At 37.8% G+C, this 27,164-nt stretch overlaps 1 protein-coding gene across 1 annotated transcript in view; it reads right to left on the bottom strand.

Annotated features, from left to right (window-relative positions):
• rbpjb (recombination signal binding protein for immunoglobulin kappa J region b) overlaps positions 1-27,164 on the bottom strand; it is a 56,224-nt gene that overhangs the window by 10,855 nt on the left and 18,205 nt on the right. The window contains exons 2-3 of the mRNA XM_082152509.1: positions 16,359-16,397; positions 4,081-4,176 (exon numbers count right to left, since the gene is read on the bottom strand). Of these exons, the coding sequence (XP_082008635.1) occupies positions 4,081-4,176; positions 16,359-16,397 (135 nt within the window). The remainder of the gene's footprint in view (positions 1-4,080; positions 4,177-16,358; positions 16,398-27,164) is intronic.

Below are 27,164 nucleotides of genomic sequence, written 5' to 3'. Positions count from 1 at the left end.
ACATACACTGTTCATTAAAAATATCAAAGCATGGCATATGGGCCATGCTCATTTATAAAAAATATAAATAAAATCCTAGATTTGTTGCTTTTTCAGAACAAAATGTGAGTCGTGCATCCATTGCTGGCACAAATTTAAAGTAGCTAATTTAGTATATTTAGATTTAGAGAGAATATTATACATACGGACGCAAACAATGGATGAGATGGAACACTTCATATATTGTGCAATGGATGGATGGATGGAAACAAACACTGCATGAGATGGATGGATGGATGGATGGATGTATGGAATACTTCATAATATGTGATGATGGATGAAATACTTCATATATTGTGTGATATGATGGATGGATGTATGGAATACTTCATATATTATGCGGATGGATGGATGGATGCATGGAATACTTCATATATCATGCGATGGATGGATGTACGGAATACTTCATATCATGCGATGGATGGATGGATGCATGGAATACTTCATATATCATACGATGGATGGATGTACGAAATACTTCATATCATGTGATGGATGGATGTACGGAATACTTCATATCATGCGATGGATGGATGTACGGATGGATGCACGGATGGACGGACGGATGGACGGATGGATGGACGGACGGACGGACGGACGGAATACTTCATATATCATGCGATGGATGGATGTACGGAATACTTCATATCATGCGATGGATGGATATACGGATGGATGTACGGATGGACGGACGGATGGACGGATGGACGGACGGACGGACGGACGGACGGACGGACGGACGGACGGACGGACGGACGGAATACTTCATATCATGCGATGGATGGATGTACGGATGGATGTACGGATGGATGGATGGACGGACGGACGGACGGACGGACGGACGGACGGACTACTTCATATATCATGCGATGGATGGATGTACGGATGGATGCACGGATGGACGGACGGATGGACGGATGGATGGACGGACGGACGGACGGACGGACGGAATACTTCATATATCATGCGATGGATGGATGTACGGAATACTTCATATCATGCGATGGATGGATATACGGACGGATGGACGGATGGACGGACGGACGGACGGACGGACGGACGGACGGAATACTTCATATCATGCGATGGATGGATGTACGGATGGATGTACGGATGGATGGATGGACGGACGGACGGACGGACGGACTACTTCATATATCATGCGATGGATGGATGGATGGATGGAACTCTTCATAGTATGCGATGATGGATGAATGGAATACTTCATATAATGTGGATGGACGGATGGATGTAGGGAATACTTCATATTATGCGATGGTGGATGAAATACTTCATATATTATGTGATATGATGGAATACTTCATATATTATGCGGCTGGATGGATGGATGGATGGAATACTTCATATTATGCGGATGGACGGTGGATGGAAACAAACACTGCATGAGATGTATAGATGGATACTTCATATGTGATGGATGGATGGATGGAATTCTTCATATATTATGCGATAAATGGATGGAATTCTTCATATATTGGATGGATGGATGGATGGATGGATGGATGGATGGATGGATGGATGGATGGATGGATGGATGGATGGATGGATGGATGGATGGATGGATGGATAAAGCTACTTCTGGGCAGGATTTAAATGAAATAATGAGTGAATATTTAAAACATAAAAAAATAAACAAACAATCAAATAAATAAATAAAAGCTGACATTGTCATGACATCAACAAACAAATGAATGAATAATGCAATAAAACTCAACAGATTCTGCAAGGGGTACATTAATGATAAAATGTACAATTATAAACACAACTGTTACATGAATGAATGAATAGCTAGACATTACCCATCAAATGTACATGACCTTTCAGAAGTGCATTACATCAGCACTAGGTGGCAGCAGAACATGTGTAGTGTTGGTAAAGCTTTCACTTGCAGGACAAACTTAAGAAACCACCATCAGATGGTCAATCTACAACACTGAAAACCTGAACCATGCAAAGCTGCACAGAAGGTACATTTCAGAACTCAGGAACACACTGTATTACACCACGTCCTGAGCCCCACCAGAGTCTGGGGTCTATGTCATCTTTGCTCATCTTGTGCATATTGTGGCTTAGATCATCAAAGGGATGTAAGAGCAAACAGATAGCAATCGGCGTGACCTTGAACACCGAAGCACGGAATCTGTACTTGACATTAAAGCAGTGATCTCTGTGGGTGACGTTATCAGCTCACCGCGCATCTTGGAGAAATGCTTGTAAACGTCTAGACGTGAGGCGGGGGAATGCTCATGACACAGAACTGCAGCTAATATCTGAAAACTGGTGCAATAAAAGGGGAATAACAGCGGTTCCACATCCAGTCAGACTGAGAGATGCTGTAGATATGAGTTAGGGGACAGACCCAACCCCAAGAGTTTTTAAATCAATTTGTTGGCACTGTTTAGCATTTTCTGTATTGGTGTCTTAGAAATGAAAAAGGAAAAGACATGTCTGAAGTCTACTTTCACATCCTAATAGTGAAAGACGCATGTCATAGTCAGGACCAGTAGACTTACGAGTTTGACCTGTATCAATTTGTCATTGACAAGGCAGCAACAACGTGTTGGTTTAATCTACTGTATATAACATTTCTGATGTCATTTTAATGTTCACCACCATGTAAAACCACGACTTTACTACATACAGCTACAAAGACAACTAGAGTTTGACATTTTCTGATGGAAACAGTTGCACAAATCTGATCTCACCACCAAAATGCTAACCAAGCACGTACAAAATGACAAAACGCTAACCAAGTACAACATGTTCCTAGATCAACATCTTTGTTGATCCTGGAACAACATTCCAATCAACCAATCAGATTTGAGGGACAAGTTTACAGTTTGTTTACAACAAGTTTAGGTTTACAACCAGGGTTAGGTGCTTCTACATCAGTGTTATTCACCTATCATTTCCCTCTATTGATTTTAGAGATAAATTATGGGTAGGGTTATGTTTAGGGGTAGGGATACGATTAGGACTGTTTTTGGACAGGAATGTTGTTTCAGGATCAACAAAATATGTTGATCCAGGAAATTGTCTTACTTGGCAAAATCACAGTGACCCTAGGAAGTTTTGGGGGGTTGTTATGGCACTGGTTTGCAGGGAGTTGCTATGTGGTTGCTTTCCAGGGTGTTGCTATTGTGTCCTAAGTGTTAATTAGGGTGTACAACAGTAATAGTAACCATTAGGAATTTTAAAAGACAACATGGTCACAAGGACAAGCAAAGAAGCAGAACTGGTGCAACAAGTCAAGTGCTTCACATTCATTTTCAATTGAAGCTAAGTGATACATTTCCTACTCATAAACCATCTCTGATTACAGAACACATGTATATGATTTCATGAAGCGCATACTTTTGTTCTCATCTGGCATTCTGTCGCTCTTGACAAGTGTCCAGGTTTTGGCTGTGCTGTTCACGAATAACAGTGCTGTCTCTCTGCCAAATGAGGCCGAGCGAGCTGTAACCGCGACATCAGTTCCCCAGACACTGTGGTTCTCTACAGTTATCATCTTGTCTCTCTTTCCGCTGACCTTCTCTCCTTCACTTCCCTGTCTCATATCACCTCACCTCCTTTATCATTTCTTTTCTCTTTCCTGTCATTATTTGGTTTCTTTTCTTATCAGCTTCTCTCTCACTCCTTTTTTTCTTCTTAAATGTTCTTTCCTTCTCTTGTCCTTTCACCTCTTCATCTTACTCCATTATTCCCTAAAAACCTAATTTTCCTACTTTAGGGAAGAGATGGACAGCATAAGGGGTTTCACATGGGATACGGTTTTGTGCTCAAAAACACAGATGGAGAGCTTAGGAATGGAACAGAGGTTAAAAGTGGAACTATTTTTAATGTGTCTTAAAATCGCAACGCTTTCAGTAAGATGCTGAAAAAAAAAGTGAGACACACTGCAACTACCAAAGATTAAATAATAAAAAAAAATTTTTTTTGCAAATGTTCTGTATTTACGCCCGCTAAATGGTTAAATTTCATCTCGTGAATTCATCAAGAATCGCAGTGGTCATTTACCTTTTTTCATTGCCGTATGATTTCTGTGCAACTTTAGCGTGGAGGATGAGCACAGTTTGGTCTCCTCGTTCCTTCAGGTAATTCCGCATGGCTTCTCTGAAATCACAGAAGGAAAAGAAACACATAAGACAGAAAATGGGAGTAATGGGAATTGTGAGTAAATCTGTAGCCACATACTTGAACACATAATAAAAACCAACGTGAATAAACTTAAAATGTGAGTTCAAATGTAATAACGTATGCAAAATCTCGAATAATTGATTACTCATGCACATCCATTTCACTAACAGACGGTATACGGTCCACATGTCAATATATGAATGGGAGTAAAGTAATGCAGTGCTGTAGGAATGAAAGTGCTACCTTACATTTAAAATAACTAATCATTTGTTTTGTATTTTTTACACTAGAACGCACTTGCACATTAGCTGGAAAGGCACACATTTTTTAGCGTGATTTGAGTTCAAGCAGCAAAGTATATCATACCATCGATGTCAGATTTTAATCTTGATTTGAAGTATGTTATTGAAATGTTATTTCGACAAACCGATTTTGGTCTATCCTCATTGCATGACAAGCTGCCCGATTCTGGCTGCCAAGTAACCTGACTTGGCTTAAAGAAACTTTGATATAACATTATCATAGAAAAAACTAAAATCCATTACTGAAACAGGTAAGATTACATTTTTGTTAAGTATTTTCATAAAAACGGCAGCTTTTCACTTGTCTGCTTTAAGTCCAATACCACAGTTAAATGTTTTTTAAAACATGTCCTTGTGTTTCAGACCTGTTAATCTGCTTTAGAATTGCTATTGTAGTCGGTTCTGGTGAAAGCATGTGTGCGTGTTTTTTTTTAAGAGAAAGCTTTCTGAAGGCCTGTATGCGCTTCAAAACCCACATCTCCAGAGCTTGACTAGAAACACAGGCCCAAGTTTGATTAGCCAATTCTCTGGTGAGTGCAACTATGTGTTGCTTGCAGAAAGCATACAAACACTGTGGCCAAAAACCTCAGCTTTCCAGCTGGGGGTCTTTAAAATAAAAAGAAGGGGAAGAGGGGGGTAAGAAAAAGGGCAAAAGGACAACAATGTGTGTGTGTACAAGTCAAACGCCACAAAAACTCTTAGCTCATAATCGAAGAATTCCGATTTCGTGTCAGTGTTCCAATTACCTCAATTAACTAACGAAAAACATCCCAGCATGTGCAAACTTAAATTAGCTTTCTAAATGTGGACACTCTGCAAGTGAGATGCATTTCAAGGAAACATAAACAATTTTTTTTTTTAATTGCTTCAAGGTTGTTTAATGCAATAACATACGTGCTTTGACCAGAATCCCAAACAGAAATATTGAGCAGGAAGATGAAAACACTCTGATCTGTAACAGACCCTAAGTGGTAAAAAAAAAAGGTTACGCACAAAAAAACGGCTCATTTGCACAGATGTCGGTGACACCTGACACGTCAAAATGCTCAAAGGGACACAGAGATGGGGTAATTGTGGGGGCAGCTTACACACACACACACACGCAGCTTCCCTTTGCCACGCAAACGTCTCACACACGCTCAAGTTAGACAGGCTTTTGTTATGGAAAGCAAGGGGGCCCTGCGACATGAGGGTGGGAGGGGAAGAATGAGAGGTAAGAGAGGTGAAAGGGGTTGTGCTCTGACAATAATCCTTCTCCTACAAGATGAGAGACAGGCTCGCTGAAAACGTGCACCAAGACTAACAGGAGAAATAACGTTTAAGGTAAAAGTAACTTGGCGACTCTGGCCTAATTAAGTTTCCAGCATCCCCACATTGAGGACAACATGCTGTGTGATGCCACACAATCAGCACTGTTGTGTCAGCAAAAATATATATTATCCGCTTTATATTAAATGTGCATTGAGTAGTTTGTGCACCGACATAACATGCGTATTGCGTCCCGCGCACGATGTAGTGATCTAAAAATGCTAAGAAAGTTCTAGACCATAGGTGCATCCAAAAATCGCATACTGAGTAGATACTACATATGAATTTACTTCACAACCGCTAAAAAAGTATAGCACTATATGAGTATATAAGTTCTATATAATGTATGAAATAGTAAATTAAATTTGGATGTACTACATCTGGCAGGTTGTTACCATCATGTGACCTTCTAGCATCAGTTGCGTCGCTTCACTGCCATTCATAACGCTGCCTTCACATGCTGTCTGAGATTTCCTACTTCCCACTTCTAAAGTCGTGATTAAGAGCTTGACGCAATCAAGTGCTTTGCTGTCAGAAAGAATAGGAATCAAGAACACCAGGTTTATTCTTTATTATTTCTTTGGGAAAGATTTAAGCCAAAATATACTGAAGATATTTCATTCTGAATAAAATGCAGCTTTCCATTTGTTGACATTTACCGCAAAATCGAAATGGTCATTTTTTCGATCTTACTTGCTGACGATTCTGGATTTTCGGTCAAATACATGCTATTTTCGCTGTGTATAAAACATGATATTCTTCAAATGGTTATGCGCTACTTTATTGACAAGACAAAGTGAAATAGCAATCGTTCTCCCCTCTGCCATGTTTAAAGTTGATGGCATGTCCAACTTGAAAACTCAGGAATCAAAATTAGCTCAGAGATTTCCAGTAGTAAATACAACTTGAGATGGCGTTCATGTCTAATTTCCGACTAGGAAACTTATTTTTCTGATAATTCCGGTAACATGTGAAGGCAAATCTTAAAGGAGTAGTTCACTTTCAAATAAAAATGTCCTGGTAATTTACTCACCCCCATGTCATCCAAGATGTCCATGTCTTTCTTCAGTCGAAAAGAAATTAAGATTCCAGGATTTTTCTCCATATAATGGACTTCAATGGCAACTAACGGTTTGAAGGTCCAAATGTCAGTCTCAATGCAGCTTGATTGCGTGACCTTTCCAACGTGATGACGTAATGCGCGGCGCATCTCAGAGATGGTACAAGACGGGCATTTGTGGTTAAAACGTATATCATTTTTATTTATTTTTAGAAAATGGCCGATCGTTTCTCTAGATAAGACCCTTATTTCTCGGCTGGGATCGTGTCGAGCCTTTGAACCTTCAAACCGTTGGTTGCCACTGAAGTCCATTATATGGAGAAAAATCCTGGAATGTTTTCCTCAAAAACCTTAATTTCTTTTCGACTGAAGAAAGAAAGACATGGACATCTTGGATGACATGGGGGTGAGTAAATTATCAGGACATTTTTATTTGAAAGTGAACTAATCCTTGAAATCTTCTCCCGCGGCCTCATGGGAGAGTAAAGTCCATTGAAGTCGCACTCCAGAATCTCAGTGGAAGCAGTAGGTAATCCGGGTGCTTTTCACCTGTTTTGTGAATACTAAGTATTCGGACATACTACTCTTTTGGAATACTGTTTATCGCATAATTTATGATAAGTATTCGATTTCAGATGCAGAGCTTGTTCTTTTTTTCAGTCCACTACCCTGCGTCTCTCATTTTTTGCATTTAAAAACGTAAGACACATTGGAGCTGATAGCCTCGTGAGCAGTCGCTTCCCTCCTGGTCATCTACTAAACTGTCTAAATAAAGGCAAAAAAAAAAAAAGAAAGCAAGACACGTTAGTGGGGGAAAAAGATTTGATCTTTCCATTTGCCATACTTATTTACGCAAATGTATGTCTTTGTTGTCAGTCACATTCATTTATAGTGCTTTAAACAATGCAGATTGTTTCCGCATGAATGGCCCCAAAAGGGACTTAATATAATTTTTTATAAAATTTTATAAAATATAATTTTTATAAAATGCTGACAATAACAAGAAATTACAGAAATCAATAGTAAAATAAATAAATAAATTAAGTAAGTAAATAAGTAAGTAAATAAGTAAATAAGTAAATAAATAAATAAATAAATACATAAATAAATAAATATTTTGTATTTATTTATTTTACTATTGATTTCTGTAATTTCTTGTTATTGTCAGCATTTTATAAAAGCAGTAAGATTTGGGTCCAAGCGTACACTGTCAAATTTGTATTTTCCCTCATGCTAAATGATTTTAGCTAAATGATTACCGTCATAAAAGAACACTGAGGAAAAATATCCTACCTGACAGGTTGCATACAGGTTTATCTAATATCTTGTATGTCAGTGAACCTTGTGAACCGAGTAAATACTAAACTGTTCTGAACCTCCCAACCTCACAGGACACACACATACAGTGAATTCCTGCAGATCTGGTGATGTCATCTTCCTCAGGCCCATGTCATCTGAAACCTTTGATACTTCTAATAACCTGCCGTGTGTGTGTTCAGAAAAGGAAGACTCAGTGACCATCTCTGACAAGGATTTGAATTGTGTGCTTCAGAAACGCGAGATCGAAATCTTTTCTGAGCAGAGCCCTCCTCTATCCCCGGATAAAATGTACCCGTTTCCCCAAATGCTAGTGAATTCCCTCAACAGTGCAAAGAGAAGCATGTGCAGAGCACATGAAATCAGCTGCACGTCTGAATCGTGATTACAGACAGCAAAGCAAAAACATTCAGAGACTTTCGACATTTCCGTCCAATGCTCAAGTGTTTTCACATCAACAGGGTTCAGATTTGATATCAGGCAACATGACAATTCACAAAAACACCAGCAGTGTTTACAAAGCATCTCAGAAGAGAGTTTATTGATGGCCCTTGCCATTTACAAGGATGCTAGGAAAACCATAACACATCTTCTGTTTGCATTGTAATCAAAGATCTGACAGTATAGCTCTCAGCTAAAATAGGTTGCCATTTGTTTCTTGAAAGTTAGGTCAACATGATCAGTTCAGTAGTGACTAGTGAGGTCGACCAGTAAGATTGTATACATTTGTCACTTTAAAGCTATATTTTTTAGGCGACAATGCAAAAAGAGGCTGAAATTTAGGATGCAACTTATCAGAGAAAGGTTTAACGTGCCTATATTGTAACAGTAACTTCTAAAGATGGTAAAACTCTTAAAATTCACCTCAGTCATCAAAGCACTAATTATATGACAAATTCACCACCTTCAACAATACATTTCAAGACAATTACTGTCAGACTTCAAACCACCTGCTCTGAGCAATGCGCATAATTTATACACCTCCATTTGTTTTCAAGGACTATTATGGTTTTGGTAATAGGTTACAGTTAGTCGTTCATAGTCATAGAAGGGTGCAAATACACTACAGTTTAAAAGTTTGGGTTGAGTAAGATTTTTTTTCATGATGAAGATGAAGAAATTAATACAAGGATGCCGTCAAGTCATCAAACGTGAGAGTAAAACGAGATTTCTATTTCAAATAAATACTGTTCTATTCATCATAGAATCCTGAAAAAAATGATCACGGATACCACAAAAGTATTAAGCAGCAAAACAGATTTCGACATTGATAAGAAATGTTTCTTGATTTCTGAAGGATCATGTGACACTGAAGACTGGAATAATGATGCTTTGCCATCACAGGAATAAATTACATTTTAAAATCTATTCAAATAGAAAACTGTTCTTTTAAATTGCAATAATATTTCACAATATTATGTTTTACTGTATTTGATCAAACACATTGGTGAGGAAAAGGTTTTTTTTCAAAAACATATCTGGAAGTGTGTCTGGTGGACGTTGAACTTTGTAATTATACAAAGCTTCCTAAAATGACTAGTTGTTCTGACAACCCACCGACAAGACGATATTGAAAATATGCAGTTGTGTGTTCAGTTCAAAAATGTATTTAAAGATCATAGATCACTTAGGATCCAAAACATACGCCACCCGAATGCTAAAGTGGAAATCATATGATAGAAGTTGAGGTTTATTTCATTGTCCAACATATACGGGGAACATCTGAACCAAACTTGGCTTTATCCATGTCATGGTTTATTGCATCTTGCAGTGCTGTTAAAAATAAGGTCATCAATAACATGCAACTTCATGCGAGCGGTCCTGAAGATCAATCAGAGTTTTCCTATACACACGCACAAGCAAAGGTCTTGCACGCAAAGTCAAGCCGCTGGGCCATGTGACGTCATATGCTTAAGAGAAAAACCACAGACCTTTAGCTCCCTCATGGAAAACACACATACACAGATGCTTAAACAAAACTGTAGTGATCGATAGAGAGACTTCAGTTCAAAAAGAACTGAAAGACGTATTCAGATCTATTTGTGCACCTTACTGTAAGAGGAGAAAACCAGTATGAAATAACATTTAGAGACAGAAGGATTGAAAAACGCAACAAGCTACAGCACAGAGATACACATACGTACAAAGCCAGACACATTGAGGGAAGAAGTGGATAAGCCTATGTGAGTCATCAGTTTTCAGCAACAGCATGACAAATATGGGCACTTCAACAGGAAGAGCTTCTGACACGCACACAAACACTGAACACGCAACAGCGAACCCACAACACACGCCATAATCTACATACACACATTTTATTACGTTTCAAAACCGCAGGACAAGAAAGTCAAATCGCCACATAAGATACAATGACCAGAAAGATGAAAACAGTCAGACAGACCAAAGCTTTGTAATTGGAAAACCACAATGTGGGCTACATAAGTCAAAAACCATATTTTCGGTGATCTTTCTGTATTTGTGTCATAGATGTGGAATCGAATCATTCAACTGTCTTTAAATGAATGGCTCTGAAGCTGATGTTACTCACCATTTAAAAAAAATTAAAAAAAGAAGAAAAAGAATTATTAGTAAAATAAAACAAAATGTGTAAGGTGAACTAGCCTAATGGCGCTGAACACTGACAACAAAAAGGTTTTAATATTGTTCAGATTTTTAACAATATTTAATATATTTTGGTATTTGTGAAATTGCACTGAAATGTCTTAAAAGAGCATTTTAATCAGGAAAAATCAACTGGATGAGAAAATGTTCCAAGTAATAGTCAAAATTGTTAAAAAGCAAAACATTATACAGTACATATTCAGCACATTTTAATGACTAAAAGACATTTCTTTTTCAATAAATGAACAGGGAAGAATGAGGTAATGTGCCATTATGGCACCTAAAATATAAACATATACATATAGTATGTACAATAGAACCATAGACTTCCATGAACATTTGAAGTAATCATGCTAGATTGCTAAATCAGTGTTTGGAACAGATTCATTTAAAACTGATTGGTGGAAATAAAATCAAACCTTCCAATGCTATCTGCATCTTTTACTACTGATGTACTCTTTCTTAAATCTCCAGCAGGTCATGATGCAAAGAGTTTTGTGGTTTTGTCATCCATATCTATTTACTTTTAGGCCATCTATACTACCCATCAAAAGTTTGGGGTTAAGATTTTGAATGTTTTTAAAAGTATATTATGCTCACCAAGGCTGTATTTATTTGATCAAAACACAGTTAAAACAGTAATATTGTGAAATATTATTACAATTTAAAATAGCGGTTTTCCATTTGTATATATTTTAAAACAATTTATTTCGGTGATGGCAAAGCTGAATTTTCAGCATTATAACCCCATTCTTCAGTGTCACATGATCCTTCAGAAACCATTCCAATATGCTCATTTGGTGTTAAGAAACATTCCTAATTGTATGACAAAAATTGTGCAGTGTAATATTGTTTTTGGAAACCAAGATACGCTGTTTTCAGGATGCTTTGATGAACGGCATTTATTGAAATAGTAATCTTTTGTAACATTATGAATTTCGTTACTATCACTTTTGATTAATTGAATGCATTCTTGCTGCATAAAAGTATTACTTTCTTTAAAAAAAATCTGACTCCAAACTTTTGAATGGTAGTGTATGTGTTAGTGTAAAAGCAAACAAATAAATTTTTAGCGGGCATACACATTTTCTCTTCAGATGAAAACTATTGGTGACTTCTCTTGCGCTCAGGGACACATGTATAAAAATATGTTTCTAATAAAATTCGGTCAAGAATTTGCATGTTCCCACTAGTAGCAACCATGGTTAATAGTTCACTAAAGAATATTTTAAAAACACATAAGAATAATAATATATCTAAATAGACAGAGAGATAGACAGTCTTTGGACAACATTGGAGAGAAAAGAGAGAAAATTGGAGAGAAAAGAGGGAAGACTGAACGACAAAATGCTCAAGTTAGTTCATGCCCACATTTTGCAGAATTAGTAATACTGCTAAAAACAGTTACTTGTGCCAAAGCTGCATGTTTGAATGTGCACGAGAAGAGAAGAAGATAGTTTGTATAATATTCTGCCAGTTAATTGAGACTCTAGAGGTTTAAAGAGGTTCATCTTCCTCCGGGCATGTCACATTATCTTTAGCAATTGGCTCACCGACACACACACACACTTCATCACTTTATCCCCTATAGCAGTCACACCATGCGAACATTTCATTAAAATAACTGACGTCCACAGAAAGCATCCTCTAAATAAGTTTGACCCAAATGAATCTGACCTAATCTGCTCCTAACCTATGACTGAACAGCACCTTAGTGAACCGTAAGAGACGGGGCCCAGCACAGACAGGGGCCGTGAAGCGGTGGCAACGTCCTGCCAGGGCGTGTGTCATCTGTGCCAGAATGCAGTCGTGCTGCGAGTTCACCGCAGGGCGTGTGGCACGGGTTGGGCGGGCAGTGCTGGACTCTCTCCTCTCTATCATTTTCCATGTCCCTCACTTCTCCACTCAAAACAAAAACCGCTGACTGGAGCCGCTTCACAGAACGGCTCGTCTGAAAACGTTTCGTTCCTTATTTCTTGAGCGAATTCTTGGCCTCTAATTTTGACTCTTCAAAAAAAGGATGGATGGAGGAAAAGAACAAGGAGAGACAAGAGGGAAACGAGAGAAAGAGGCTGAGAGAAAGTAGAGTGAAACGATTGGCGACAAAAAGGGACAGAAACTATGGAAAAACTCCACAGCAGTGTCGAGAGACTCTAAAACCAAAGCTCAGTGGCCGTCCTGAGCCAACAGTGCTTTTATTTTCAGACCGGCCATTAAATAAACTGTAATGCCGCCAAAGATTAAATCTCAGACAAAAAGAATGTCTGATAAACAGGTTTATGTTGACTGTGCTACCCAACATAAACCAATTAATTTCAGGAAAAAATTGAGTTTCAATATTAGAAATCACATTCAAATTTGCAAAGGGAAAAAGATTGCTTTTGCTTTATATATGGTTTCATGTTTTGTTTTTAATACAGAGTCATTCAGCAGTGTAGGAACTATTCGAAAACCTACATTGTAAATCTCAACAGTTTCACAGTTTTAAATGTCTTAGCCAATGATGCACTTATGTGGCATACCTTCGATAAACTTAAACATTAGATTTTCGATAAATATGCATACCTTTCTTTCACATTTTTGTCTAAAACATTGTTGCAACAACTATGAATATATTTTTGTCAAAAATTACTTGTATAATATAAGATTTTCCAAAAAAGGAAAATTGAATCCTTTCTACACTGTACAAAATCCTATTAAATGTACTGTAAAAAGGCTGTGGTTGGTAGAAATTACATATAAACTGTAAAAAAAAAAAAAAAAAAATGATATATATATATATCATATATATGTTTTAGGTGTTACAAGATGGCATATTGGTGACTGAATATTTGATAAATTATAACCACCTGTTCAACTGCTTGCTAATGCACATATTTAATCAGCCAATCACATGGCAGCAACTTAATGCTTTTAGGCATGTAGACATGATCAAGACGATCTGCTGAAGTTCAAACTGAGCATCAGAATGGGGCAGAAAGGTGATAAAAGTGACTTTGGACTGGTTGTTGGTGCCAGACGGGCTGGTCTGAGTATTTCAGAAGCTGCCGATCTACTGAGATTTTCACGAATAACCATCTCTAGGGTTTACAGAGAATGGTTCAAAAAAGAAAAAAATATCCAATGAGCAGCAGTTCTATGGGCGAAAATGCCTTCATGATGCCAGAGGTCAGAGGAGAATGGCCAGACTGGTTTGAGCTGAGAAAGGCACAGTAACACAAATTGTTAGGACTGAGGTCTACAGAAGAGCATCTCTGAACTCACAACACGTCGAACTTTGAAGCAGAAGGGCTACAGCAGCAGAAGAGCACACCGGGTACCACTCCTGTCAGCTAAGAACAAGAAACTGAGGCTACAATTCACACGGCTCACCAAAACTGGACAATAGAAGATTGGAAAAACATTGCCTGGTCTGATGAGTCTCGATTTCTGCTGCAACATTCAGACGGTAGGGTCAGAATTTGGCATAAACAACATGAAAGCATAGATCCATACTGCCTTGTATCAACGGTTCAGGCTGCTGGTGGTGGTGTAATGGTTTGTGGGATATTTTATTGGCACACGTTGACCCCTTCGTACCATGTCAATCCCTTTATGACTACAGTATAGCCATCTTCTGTTGGCCACTTCCAACACTGGTTTCTTGAACATGACAATGAGTTCACTATACTCAAATGACCTTCACAGTCACCAGATCTAAATCCAATATAGAGCACACTTGGGATGTGGTGGAACTGGAGATTCGCTGATTCATGGATGTGCAGCCGACAAATCTGCAGCAAATGTGTGATTCGATCATGTCAATATGGAAATCTCTGAGGAATGTTTCCAGCATCTTGATGCATCTATGCCACGAAGAATTAAGGCAGTTCTAAAGGAAAAAGTGGGTCCAACCCAGTGCTAGAAAGGTGGTACTTAGTAAAGTGGAAAGTGAGCATATATTTCATTAAATTATATATTGTTAATATACCAAAATCTGCTTTTTAGCTTAAAATGTACTGATTACAACCATGATAATTCAGGTGATACAACACATGATGAATTTGTTCATTGTAAGTCAATAAAACATGGCCAATACTCATATATAGACAGTGCACAGGGTCATACAAACAAAAATAAAACACTAGGATAACACACAACGCTGAAATGATAGAATAAACATGAACTAACTAATTAACATAATACATAACACAAAACACTCTAGAGCAGGGTTTCTCAAACTCGGTCCTGGAGGGCCACTGTCCTGCACAGTTTAGCTCCAACCCTGATCAAACACACCTAGCTTTGATTAGACATTGATGAGCTTGCTCAGGTGTGTTTGATCAGGGTTGGAGCTAAACTGTGCAGGACAGTGGCCCTCCAGGACCGAGTTTGAGAAACCCTGCTCTAGAGGGTTATTATTACTGATAGCAAAAATAAGAAGAAACTAAACAGGGATTTCTGGAAAATAATTAATAATTTTTACTTGAAAAAAATACTTGCTTAGCCTGAATGCCAGCCGAACTTAGCCCCGCCCACAACATTTTTTGGTCGGGAAGTTCGGTCTGGACTCGTTCCGTTGAGGAGCTATTATGCCCGAACAAAAATTGTTCGGACCAATCAAATTGTTAGGGCGGGCTTTATACGATGATGGACAGATGAGCAACGTAACGTAATCATCCACGTCACCAACGAGCGCTTGGGTTGAATTCGTTTACAACACAGATGACTGCCGCTGGAGAATTGTTATTTCATGAGTTCACACTTACAAATAAGTCAGATAGAATAAATGTATATTTGGCGTGCTGTCCGAGGAGAGGGCGGGCTCGGTATTCGGCCCGAACCCAAAGTGCTCCCCCCGTATTCCAGGCTGTGGAAGAACAGGCCGAGAGTGAGTGGAGGGATGCTGAAAACTGTCATGGAATGTTAGGTGAGTTGACAAAGTGAATAAATATATGCTTCCTCTCATGCTGATAGTGTAGACCAGACGGTCATTGTTTGATGACAAGTTGATTGGATTGATTATTTGAACGTGCTCCTCTCGAACTTTGTTTATAAAACATTATGTGTAGATTCCGCCATCGCGTCTGTTATAGAAGATATCGACAGCGCATTCATTTTAAAAGAGGAACAGAGAACCACGATCAAGGCATTTGTCGATCGGAAACATGAATGAAAAACATACATCACTTACTCCGTTGCTCTGATTGGTTATAGGTCTATCCAATTGAGTGCAGAGGCATTTTCCTTCCTGGTTCGGTTGAAACACGCCCCATAATCAAAGCTCAATGGAGCAGTATCAGACTCACATTCTGACTAGAATCTGAGTATGACGACGTCAGGCTACTACTTGCTAGCATTTGATAGTAAATTTACATAGATGTGATGTTAAACAACTCTACATGGTTACTAATAGGTACCTGTAATAGTTAACCAATTTACAGATTTTACTATTTCTTTCTTTATAAATGGCAAACATTTTCATGTAATGCACAAATGTAGGGCGATAAAGTTATTCATTTTTCTCAGCTTGTTTGTTTGTTAATAGCATGTGAAGGTGATAAACATACCTCGTCAGGCGCTGTGGTTGAGGGCGCTCCCCAAACTTCCTGTATAGAGAGAAAAACACTTTAGCAGAAATTCAACCACGATACAAACAAAAACAGTATTTTTCTGCACACAAATATTTGAAAGCACACCTGTGTACTAGGCCTATACAGTACTACTGTAAAAAACACAGTCCCGTTTCCCATCACTCAACGAGGGGCAAACACATTCACACACTCAAATGTGCCGCAACGGGCAAACACACACACCTGTCCACTATTTGAGATTAGCAGGCTTGCAGCTGTTGTAGTGACCTTGTGAGAGCGCATTCACATGACCATGTGTACAAACACACACACACACACACACACACAGGTGGCCGAAGTAAACCACTTTCCCATTCTGATTACATCCAACAGGCTAATTATCACAGGAAAGCCGTCTAAAGACACGGTTCAGTGATACCTGCTGCCAAAAACACATCACTTTCCCTTTGACAGGGACTTAAAGGAATGTTCTGGGTTAAACGCAAGTTTAGCTCTCGCCACAGACACAGCCTTCACTTAGTGAAAGCAAGAAAAATGTACAGTAATGAACTTATAATGGAAGTCTACAGGGCAAGGCGTTCTCTGGGATAAAGGTTAAAAAGTACATAGTTTTGAAAGAAGTCGTGTGTTAACACATCATATAATGAATATAGCATGATAAAATTGCTAAATCTGTGATGTAACGTCCAATATTTCTATATATTTCTATATGTTCTTTAAATGTCTAGGGAGAAACCAATGCTGTATTAGAAATATTCCTTCTGATATCCATTGCTTTTTAATTCATTTTAGAAAAAATATTCTTAATTCAAGATACAATTAGCATGAAATGCAAAGTAACACAGAATATGATTTTTGTTTTTGTGTGAAACTGACCAAAATGAAATGAGTTTATGATTAAAACAAGAATATCTGCCAATGAGCTCATTAAAAATCAACTTAATTCAAATGGAAGTTTCCAACTCTTTAATAGATACATTTGTCCTAGTTTTAAGCATAAACATACTTAATTTAGTTGTTTTTTTAAAATGAAAACATAATTTGCATCTCAAGTAAATTCATTTTAATTTAAGAATGTTTAGATATTTGCATTGGAAAGCAGGACAAAAGTACTGAAGGTATTTTTTTTTTCAATGCATGCAACATGCCATAACTTTATGAATGTAAGACCTTATAAGGCTTAATTTGTGTAATGGCGAATAAAGAAAGACAAGCAGAAATCCTGTTTCAAGTAAAACATACTCCAAAAAACGTAGTGTTATTTGCAGCGTCAATATTCAGTCCAAGTGCTAAAAGGACAATTTGGATAAATTCTTGAGTTATAAAAAATACATTTCTGCTTTTAAAACCTGTAAGTAAATTCAGTTTTTTTTTTTTTACTTAATTATTTTCATGTCACTGATGCTGTCAATTAAGCTTATTTAGTTGTAAATCCGTAACATTTAGTAAAATGATCACAATCAGAAAAGCAATGCAGCAGTTTTAAGAAAAGCCCAATGATGGCCGCACATTCCGTGATATTTCATGTCAGGCAGACGAAGGCTTGTTTCTTCGAAATGTCACAGTGAATTGTAGAGTAACAGATCATCAGAGTACAGTAATGTGGAACATTGATTGTATTGTTTCACTTTTGCTTGTGACCTCATTTCAAAAGAACCTGAAGGCGTGTCGTGACCCCATCTGTTTGAAGCTGTAACTATAGAGACCTCACAACTGTTATTACTTCAAATCTAACCCAATGACTACCGTGCCCAAGACAATACTGGCCCCGTTCCAATCAGTTCCAATCCCAGAATCCAACGCGAAGAGCTTAGTGGAGATAATCCTACCAATCAAATCAGAAAAAAAGATATGGTAACACTTCAGTTTAGGGTCCAATTCTCACTACTAACTAGTTGTTTATTAGCATGCATAATACTAGGATATTGGCTGTTTATTAGTACTTATAAAGCACATATTAACGCCTTATTCTGCATGACCATATTCTACATCTTAACAACTAGCCAACCTTACTAACTGTTAAGCATTAATTAGGAGTTTATTGAGGCAAAAGTCATAGTTAACTGTTTAGTCTGATGCACTGCATGTTTCAAATTGAACCACACAGTGCATTTCATTATTGTAATTATCAAATATTCGTTTTTTATTTAGTAGTACAATAAGTGATTTACAACGATAATATATTTGTGTCTTCATTTTTATAATACTACTACTATTATTATTATTATTATTATTATTAATATCGACATCAGAGAAACGTGAACATGTGAATGTGTCAATATAGTTGTATTGAAATACTAACTTAAAATCTATGAGGTTACTTCAATTCAATATTTTGTCTAAGGCCGGGGGTTCAGCAGACCAAAAAATAAATAAAAAATAGAAAGAAAGAAAGAAAAAGGTTAGAAACTCCAGAACTATTGATGTAATATCATGAGAAAAAGAGTTCGAATGAATGATTGTATCAGCACAGCTTAATAAAATCAGGTTAATTTCGGTTAGCAAGCAAGGTAACTTAGAAAGTGAGACAGCGGCACACAGGTTTGGGCCAATATGTTTCGCTTTGTAAATGACAACATGAGCATATTTGGAGCAAAATATATATCAGTATTGTAGTTTGAGTATTTCGCCTTTCACTTGTTTGAGTCTGTTTTAGTAAAGCAAAACACAGGGCCACAGGAGCGGTGCTGAGGGTTGCGCCCGTGGCGTAGTCTTTACGGTACAGCTCATCCCAGGGGTCCGTGCTAAACTGACAGCAGCCTTGAGGCCAAAGCTGAGTGGAGACAGTGACTGTGGAGGGTTTAAAATAGAAGAAGAGAGAAAAATCAATGGCTGCAGCTTCCTGATCCAGCTCCACTGAACCTCAGGGACTTACAGGAAGATCTCAAATCAAGTCACGCTGCCAATGCCACGAGACCAGAGAAGACCACCGCAGAAACAATGACAACAGCCCAAACATATGACAAAGTATTAAAGTACAAAAGTATAAAGTATTAAAAAAAATATGAATTGTATATTATGCCCATTAGTATTGTAATTGCACTTAATTAAGATTAATACATCAAAAGATTTATTATGTGTGTGTCAGCTGCATGCCATATTCTTTTATGAATACATCCAAAGAAAGTTTAGATGTGCATCCCTGAAATACACTACCATTCAAAAGTTTGAGGTCAGTACGTTTTCAAAAAAAAATTTTTTTATAATTAATACTTTTAATCAGCAAGGTTGCATTCAACTGACCGAAAGTGACAGTAAAGACAATGATACTGTTACAAAAGTTTCCATTTCAAATAAATGCTGTTCTTCAAACATTCTATTCAAAGAATACCGGAAAAAAAGCACTAAATCAGCATGATTTCTGAGGAATGACACTAAAGTAATGACTGTTGAAAACAGAAATAAATGACTGTTCAAAATATATTACATTGTTAAAAAAACAATCATTTAAAACTCTAACAATATTTCACAATATTACAGTTTTTACGGATTTTTTTATCTAATAAATACAGCCTTGGTGGGCAGAAAGTGTCTTTCAACAAAATCTTACTGACCCCAAACTCTTAAACAGTAGTGTACATGTATTGTTCACACCAATATCAATTTAATACAGCGACTTTAGCGACCAGTGGGAAGATATTATTTATTGTATACAAACAACAAAGCTTTTTCTCAAGTTTGATCGAACACAAAAGGTCATTGCACTTTAATTAGTGAGGGGAAAAGAAAGAGAGGGGAAGAGAGATAGGGCTGGAATTAGGGGAAGGGATGAGGCACGTGTGGGGGAACATAAGAGAGACAAAAAAGCAATTAAAAGGGAAGAAAAAAAGAGCAAGAAAGAGGATCAGGAGCTCAGCAGAAAGATAAAATAAAAGAGTGAAGAGAGAGAGAGAGAGAGAGAGACAGAGAGAGAGAGAGAGAGAGAGAGAGAGACAGAGAGAGAGAGAGAGAGAGAGAGAGAGAGAGACAGCTAGTAGAATAATTATAGAGCTGTAGATCAATAAGGTTCCCACAGTGAAGTGCTGATGTTTGAGAGGATAATGGATACCAGCTCACTTCAAGCACATGCTGCTACCACAAACCCCACAATCACGGGCCCATCTGGGGCCAACACCAGCCGCCTGCCCTGGATCTCCAGTACAGGGCTCAATTCAAAGGGATTTGTCTTTTGGCCCCTTCTTCTTCCACATGCCTCACATATACACATTATATTTTTTTATAAAACAAACTTCATATATAATCTCACTGACAAACTTCAAAAACACTTTCTCTGGGAAAATGGCATACTGTGCAAAGACTTGTTCACAATTTCAACAAAAGCTCCTCCATGTCCACCAGCTAAATACTGTTATCCTGGTGGCATTATCTTGTTTTACATCAGCAGAATTCACAAAACAAACCTTCTAAACCAAATGTCGAACTTTGCAAGCATAAAAATAGTAGCACATGATCAACAGGATGAACGTGAGATCAATGGAACAGTAATATAAGAACTAGTTTGAATCTCTCTCACCAGCCCAAGTCCATCAATCTGCAAGAAATCTGAAGAAATTAAGAAATCTGAAGTATTACAGTGACACGACACTTCCCCTCTAATCAAATAATTTTAATGTAATGGTGCTAATTTGGTGCAAATAAATTAAACTTGCACAATCCAAATACAAGTGAGGCGTTGATGCCAAGCAACCTTTATTTTAACAGATTTTTCTACACCACTGCATTGTGCTCCGCTTACATTTTGCTTTAGCAGTCCAGACATGCAGCTTTGCAATCAACATGAAACACTATTCACAACCCATTTCACTTTCGTAAACAAAATGTAAGGCAAGGCAAGATTGTATCCATTGGGAATTGTTTGGATAGTGAAAAGTGGCCATTATGTTCCAGAATAGATCCAGATCTGCATGAGGGACGTGGCGGCTGAAGGACAAGTTCACCTTCGTGAGATCACCTTCATAATGTAAACTATAGTAATGTTCCACGTAAACTATAGCAGTTTAGAGCAAGTTATTACATTTCAATTGTTTCTCTGTGGAATACCATGATGAAAACACAAAAAGACCAAAGCTGCATCCAAAATCTTAAAAGTTATGGAGTTTTTTTACATGACCTTCATTTTACATCATGAATTACGAAATATTTTACTGTTCAAATTTGAACAGATGGTACACTAAATTCAGTTGAGTCTTACTGCAGTTGCTTTGGCATGAAAGTTCAGAGGACTGCTTGTTCAATCAGACAATCAGGTTTCGAAATACTACTACTACAAAAAAAAAAAAACTATTACGCTGAAGGAAAAAGATACACTTCACTTTCACAATTTTTCCACTTTAAATGAGTAACTCATTTTGCATATCAGCAAAGGCTCGTTTCAAGTGTGGGCAAAGTTATGAGCCATCAGTGGAAGAATCAGGCATTGGCAGAGCTTTATATCTGAAGCACAGTAACGTGCAGTATTTAACAAACTGTTAAATTCTCCACAAATGCCCATATCAATATGTGGCCTACTTTGATATGTTTGTGCCATTCATAAGTGAAAACAGTCAAATCATGCACTTAGTTAAAAAAAAGAAAAAGTGCACATAATTGAACAAAGTGTATTTGAGTTATTCGTGTCTGGTGAACTCTACAGATGAAAAATAGACGTCAACATTTCTTCAAGCCAGAGAGACTTTAATTGGTTACAAGACCAAACATGAAGGCTGTGGAAGTCAATCAAATCGAGATCCCACCACATGTCAAGACGCTGGAAGAAGAGTTGTCACGAGAGAGGAGCGCAGAGAAAGAGCGAAGTGAAGTGTGAAGCAAGTGCGAGAGCGATAAAAAAGAAACCATTTCGACGAAAAACCACCAGCATTTCCTTGAAGTCTTCCTACAGAGAGAGGAGTTAAAATGTGTGCGCCTTGAGAGGTGTGTGAGCATTATCCACTGAGCAAAAGAGTGATGTCAAACAAATAAAGACAAAAAAAAAAACACTATCATACTTCATACAACAATTCAGCTCGCTGAAACTCTCCTCGACACGCCTCGTGAGATAATCAGAACACAAAACAATGACAGGACGCCCAGATTTTATTGTTTTGGAGCATATTTACGTTCATTTGATCCTGAGGAAAATATGAGGCTGAATTTGACTCAAGTGATGGCTATTCCATTTCACTGGCATTATGAGGAAATGTTTTGTTTTTTTTAGCTCGTAAAAAGTGATTAGAAAATGAAAAAAGGATTTTCAGCTGGAGTCTTATCCCTATTTACTCAGTGAGGTTATGCGGTAAGATAGCTCTCTCTCCAGCTCCGCCGCTATCAGTCCGACTCGACCCGTGGCCGTTTCTTTGTGTCCGTCCTCATGGGAATGACTGACAGTTAAGAGCTTCACACAGTTCAAAACCAAGACAGTAACTGAGACTCAGGGTGTGCTAAGTACCAATTCAAATTATTTTCAGCTTTCTAAAGCCTTCCCCGGAGAGATCATGACCATAGGCCTCTCTGAAGATAAGATCACGACAAAACAGTGCCCAATTCTGCTGGAACTTCTAAAAAAACATTTTATGTCTTATGTAAACGGGCTATTGTAACTTTATGAAAAGTCCTCGTTTGAAGTCCAAACATATATTGACCATTTTTATGATACTTCTATGGCGAGTGTGTGTCCTTTTTGAGGCCTGAAAGCCCCATTCACGTGTGCCATGAAAAAGAGAAGTTATAGGAACAACATTAAGGTGAATAAATAATGACAGAATGATCATTTTTCTGTAAGCTATTCCTATGACAGCATGCAGCCATGCAATAGAAAGACAGCTGAGAAAATGAATGAATGGTGCTTCAGATGAGAAACTATGGACCCTTTTTATAGGCTGTGATGACACATTACCACTGATATTAACATCACAAATCTGGTAAAGTTTTAAAAAAATTATAATGGAACAAACATTTACATATTGTGTCATATTACCATGTCAGTAAATGACACACACAGACACAAAAAAAGGAATTAACGCTGCTGGGAATGATATTTGCTGCCGTCTCCCGTTCACCGCTATAGAAGTTTACCCAACCATGATGACTTCCGCATTTGAGAACCCCGGAAATGTTAAAAGTATCCATTGATGAAAAGGAATGCTGAAATACTGCTCTCTCCAGGTATATTATACTCCTTTAGTTTAAATAGAATGTGGAAATGGTCATTAAACATTAAAATGTGACTGTTTATGACAAAAACAAAAAACAAATAGGCAGTCTCTTTAAAGTAGCATTGAAATCAAAGTAGCGACAGATCATTTCCGTATTGTGACGCATGCATGGCTGACAATAAAATTGATCAAATAAAATAATTTATTTCATTGGGGGAATACAAGCAAAGCAACAACAACAACAAAAAACAAACTATTACGTTTAAGAAAAATGATGCCGGTGACATTTCCCCTTTCAAATGCTTGCAAGCTGGGTTCAATAGAGGAAAAGGAAGTGCTGTCAGAATTGTTTTTAATCTGTTTTTCTGCACGTTATCCATTTTTTGCTTCCTTCCCTCCATCCTTCCGCTCCTTTCACTCCTGTATGTTCCATGACAGCACACAAGTAGAAGTTCCTCTATTGCTCAAGGTCGACTGAATCAATGAAGTATCACTCTCGCTTCTGTGTTAGTCGACTTACAAACGCAAATGACATTTCTTCAGTCTGTGGTTTATTTTGCTTACTTTATTTGTGGAGTAAAAGTGATTCTGGTGTTAACCTGCATAGATAAGCTCAAAGGTGACCTATATTTCATTACAGTGAACAGAGATGTGATCTATGTTTACAGAGTATGCACTTTGCATTACTTTGATGTAGGATGTCAAAAGTAGTGATACTTCAGTACCAGTACTTCTGTAAGTTTTTCTAAAATAATGATAAAATAATTATTTTTTATACATAAAAAAAAATTGATCATTGGATGGCACTGCACTGTAAATGCAAATGTACACACAAATAAATGTTTTTTACAAATAAATGCAGGATTTTGTGAGCATAAGAGACTTCCTTCAAAATAAAATAAAAAGATTTCTTACAGATTCGGAACTTTCGAATTAAAAACAATGTCCGGCCAAAAAAAAAAAAAAAAAAGATTTCACTGTTTGGATGTAAATTGATGCACCTCTTGATGGAAATAACTGTTTCCATCAAGAGGTGTACCCATTTTTTGGTCAAGATCTTGTACTGACAATGCAAGAGTCCGGCACTCTTTAAAGTCTACTCCAGCACATCCCAAAGACTTTCAATGAATTTAAGGTCTGGACTCAGAGGTGCCAATTCATGTGTGAAAATAATCATTCATGCTCCCTCTCAACCATTCTTTCACAGATTAAGCCTGATGAATCTTTACATTGTCATCCTGGAATATGGCCATGATGTGTCTTGCAACAGGGTTGTATAAGAAATAAAAAAGCTACACACTCCATTAGTTAGGGTTACAAGAACTTCTACTAAACATACATGCTAGAAACATATTAATCACAGCAATAATGATCCAGTCATAGACCCTTCAAAAAGTATTTTCCTCTTTAAATCTAAATGGCGACTTTTTTGGGGGGCCAGGCAGTGTAGCCTGGTAATACCAAACTCTGAAAGGGCATAATTGAAAAGCGTTTTCTTTTTCGCGGGGGGGCCAATCACATAACGTTTGGTTATGACGTGTGTTACACGCCGGCTCAGCCGCATCGAACTTCCACTGTAAACACATGTATGATGCGAAAACAAAACCATCGAGCGAAATACCGGAGTGAACATGGCTGTGAACGACTTTTGCAGATTATGTGAAGTAAATCTACGCATCCACGGTACAATCAGCGTCTACGTCACGGCTCTCAGCCCGCCCTCTGTTCGTTGATTGGCCGGCTGTTTTCAGGCCGGAGGAAAACTGGGAGATAGGTCTCAGACTGAGTACTGAAGCGAACTGAAATTGAGCGGAAGTACGAAGTCTGACGTAGTCAGGCTAGTGTGTCTGTGAATATGATAATAATATAACTAGGATGGCTGCATGCTATTGTTCTAACTTAATCTGTTGATTTTTATTATTATGCAATTTTCAAGGGTAAATTACTCTGAAACGGTTGGTTCGAAGATTTAGTTTCTTCCTTTCCGCGAGCCTACTATGCTCTGATTGGTCAGACGGCCCAGTCAGATGTGATTGGTCTATTGCTTACAGCATGTCTCGGAAATGAAAGACATCTGCATTTAAGCTCTGGAGGCTTCCTCAGCTCGATACAGTGAACAGTAACAGTAACAACGACAATAGCGTCGGTTTTACCATACCAAGTGCATTCAAAGTGGATTTGAAACGCTGAAAACAGCATCTTCTTGACATTACAACTTGAACCAAACTCTTTCACTCCTCAGCTACAACTACAGTGTTTGAGGGCGGGACAAAGTAGACATTATTCGTGGGTAGCCAATGAACACCATAGGCTGGAATCATGCAAATTAGTTACATTGTTATGTAGGTATGTAAGAGGAATTGCTGATGACTTATTTCAGCAATTTGAAATCGATTCCTACTTTTAGCAGACAATAACTTTATTTGACGTGCACTTTTGAACTTTGCAGACCTTTTACATTCACAAACAGTTAGCCTATAATACACTGCATGACAGGTAATATTCAATAATAAATGGAACAATTCCAAGAGGGTCCTCACACCATCGGTGCTCGGGCCCTTAAAAGGCATAATGGGGCACTATGATGTTAGCTTTTACATCTATAAAATACAAACTTTACAGGTAGGACAGCCCTACTTTGATGGTATTTGACAGAGCCACTGACCTCGGTGCTGACTTCATATATCCCAAGGTCATTAACCTCATAAAAAAAGGCCTCCTGGAGTCATGATAGGTGCTGACGAACTAAATGTCTTTATTAAGTAGTGCAAAAAGAAGTATTGACTCCCTGTTTTCCAAAAGGAAGTGTGGATGATGTAATGGTTTCATCAGCCAGAGCAGCAGGGAGGGTATTTCTTACATCAATAAAGAGTAAATCAGTCCTCAGTGGGGATTTTAATTTAGACTCTGCAGGCGGCCACAGATTTCACAGCAACATGATGGATGTGCCTGGAGCAAAATTTCAGAGAAAGAAATTATAATTGACCACTAGACACTAATATAAAAAAAAGAGGACATTGTTAATCTGCTCACAACAGAATTTATTTTTAAACTGACAAGATTTTAAAATTAGTCAATTCCCTTTTTCCAAAAGCATAATCCATTATATGTGAAAAATGTCCCATAAACCTCTGGATTGAGCTGTCTGATGAAACATTGAGAGAGAAAACTTAAGATCAAGCTATGCTTGGATACATCTCATTTAGTAGATTGTTTTTGGACTTCCCCAGACAGCCTCATGACAGCATGAATGACAGCTGAGCATATTTTCCCTTGTCTTTGAAAAACCACACGCCACAGTGACAAAAATGGGAACTGAGATTCCTTAACCAACTGAAATCTCCAGACGGGTGAATGTGTAAAACCTGAAGCAACAAATGCACGCACACCAACACGTCTATGAAAAAAACACAGTGTTCTGTCCTAATAAAACATGAAGTGGTTGAAAATGGAAAATAAATCACTTTCAATCAGATTCTGTCACCATCAAAAGGGAATTTACCCTTGCTCACCGCAGTTTTACTGAACTGTCACGAGAAGACCAAGTAAATACCCTCCAAGATGTGTTCAAAATCTGATCAGGAACAGAAGATCAGTGGAGCTACGTTTATGTAGAAATGAATGTGCAAACACAATCAGATATGAATAAGAT

The sequence above is a fragment of the Leuciscus leuciscus genome, assembly GCF_965113295.1.
Source record: "Leuciscus leuciscus genome assembly, chromosome: 2".
Taxonomy (NCBI): Eukaryota; Metazoa; Chordata; class Actinopteri; order Cypriniformes; family Leuciscidae; genus Leuciscus; species Leuciscus leuciscus.
Note: the sequence above shows the minus strand (reverse complement) of the source record. Positions and strands in the feature narration are given on the sequence as shown.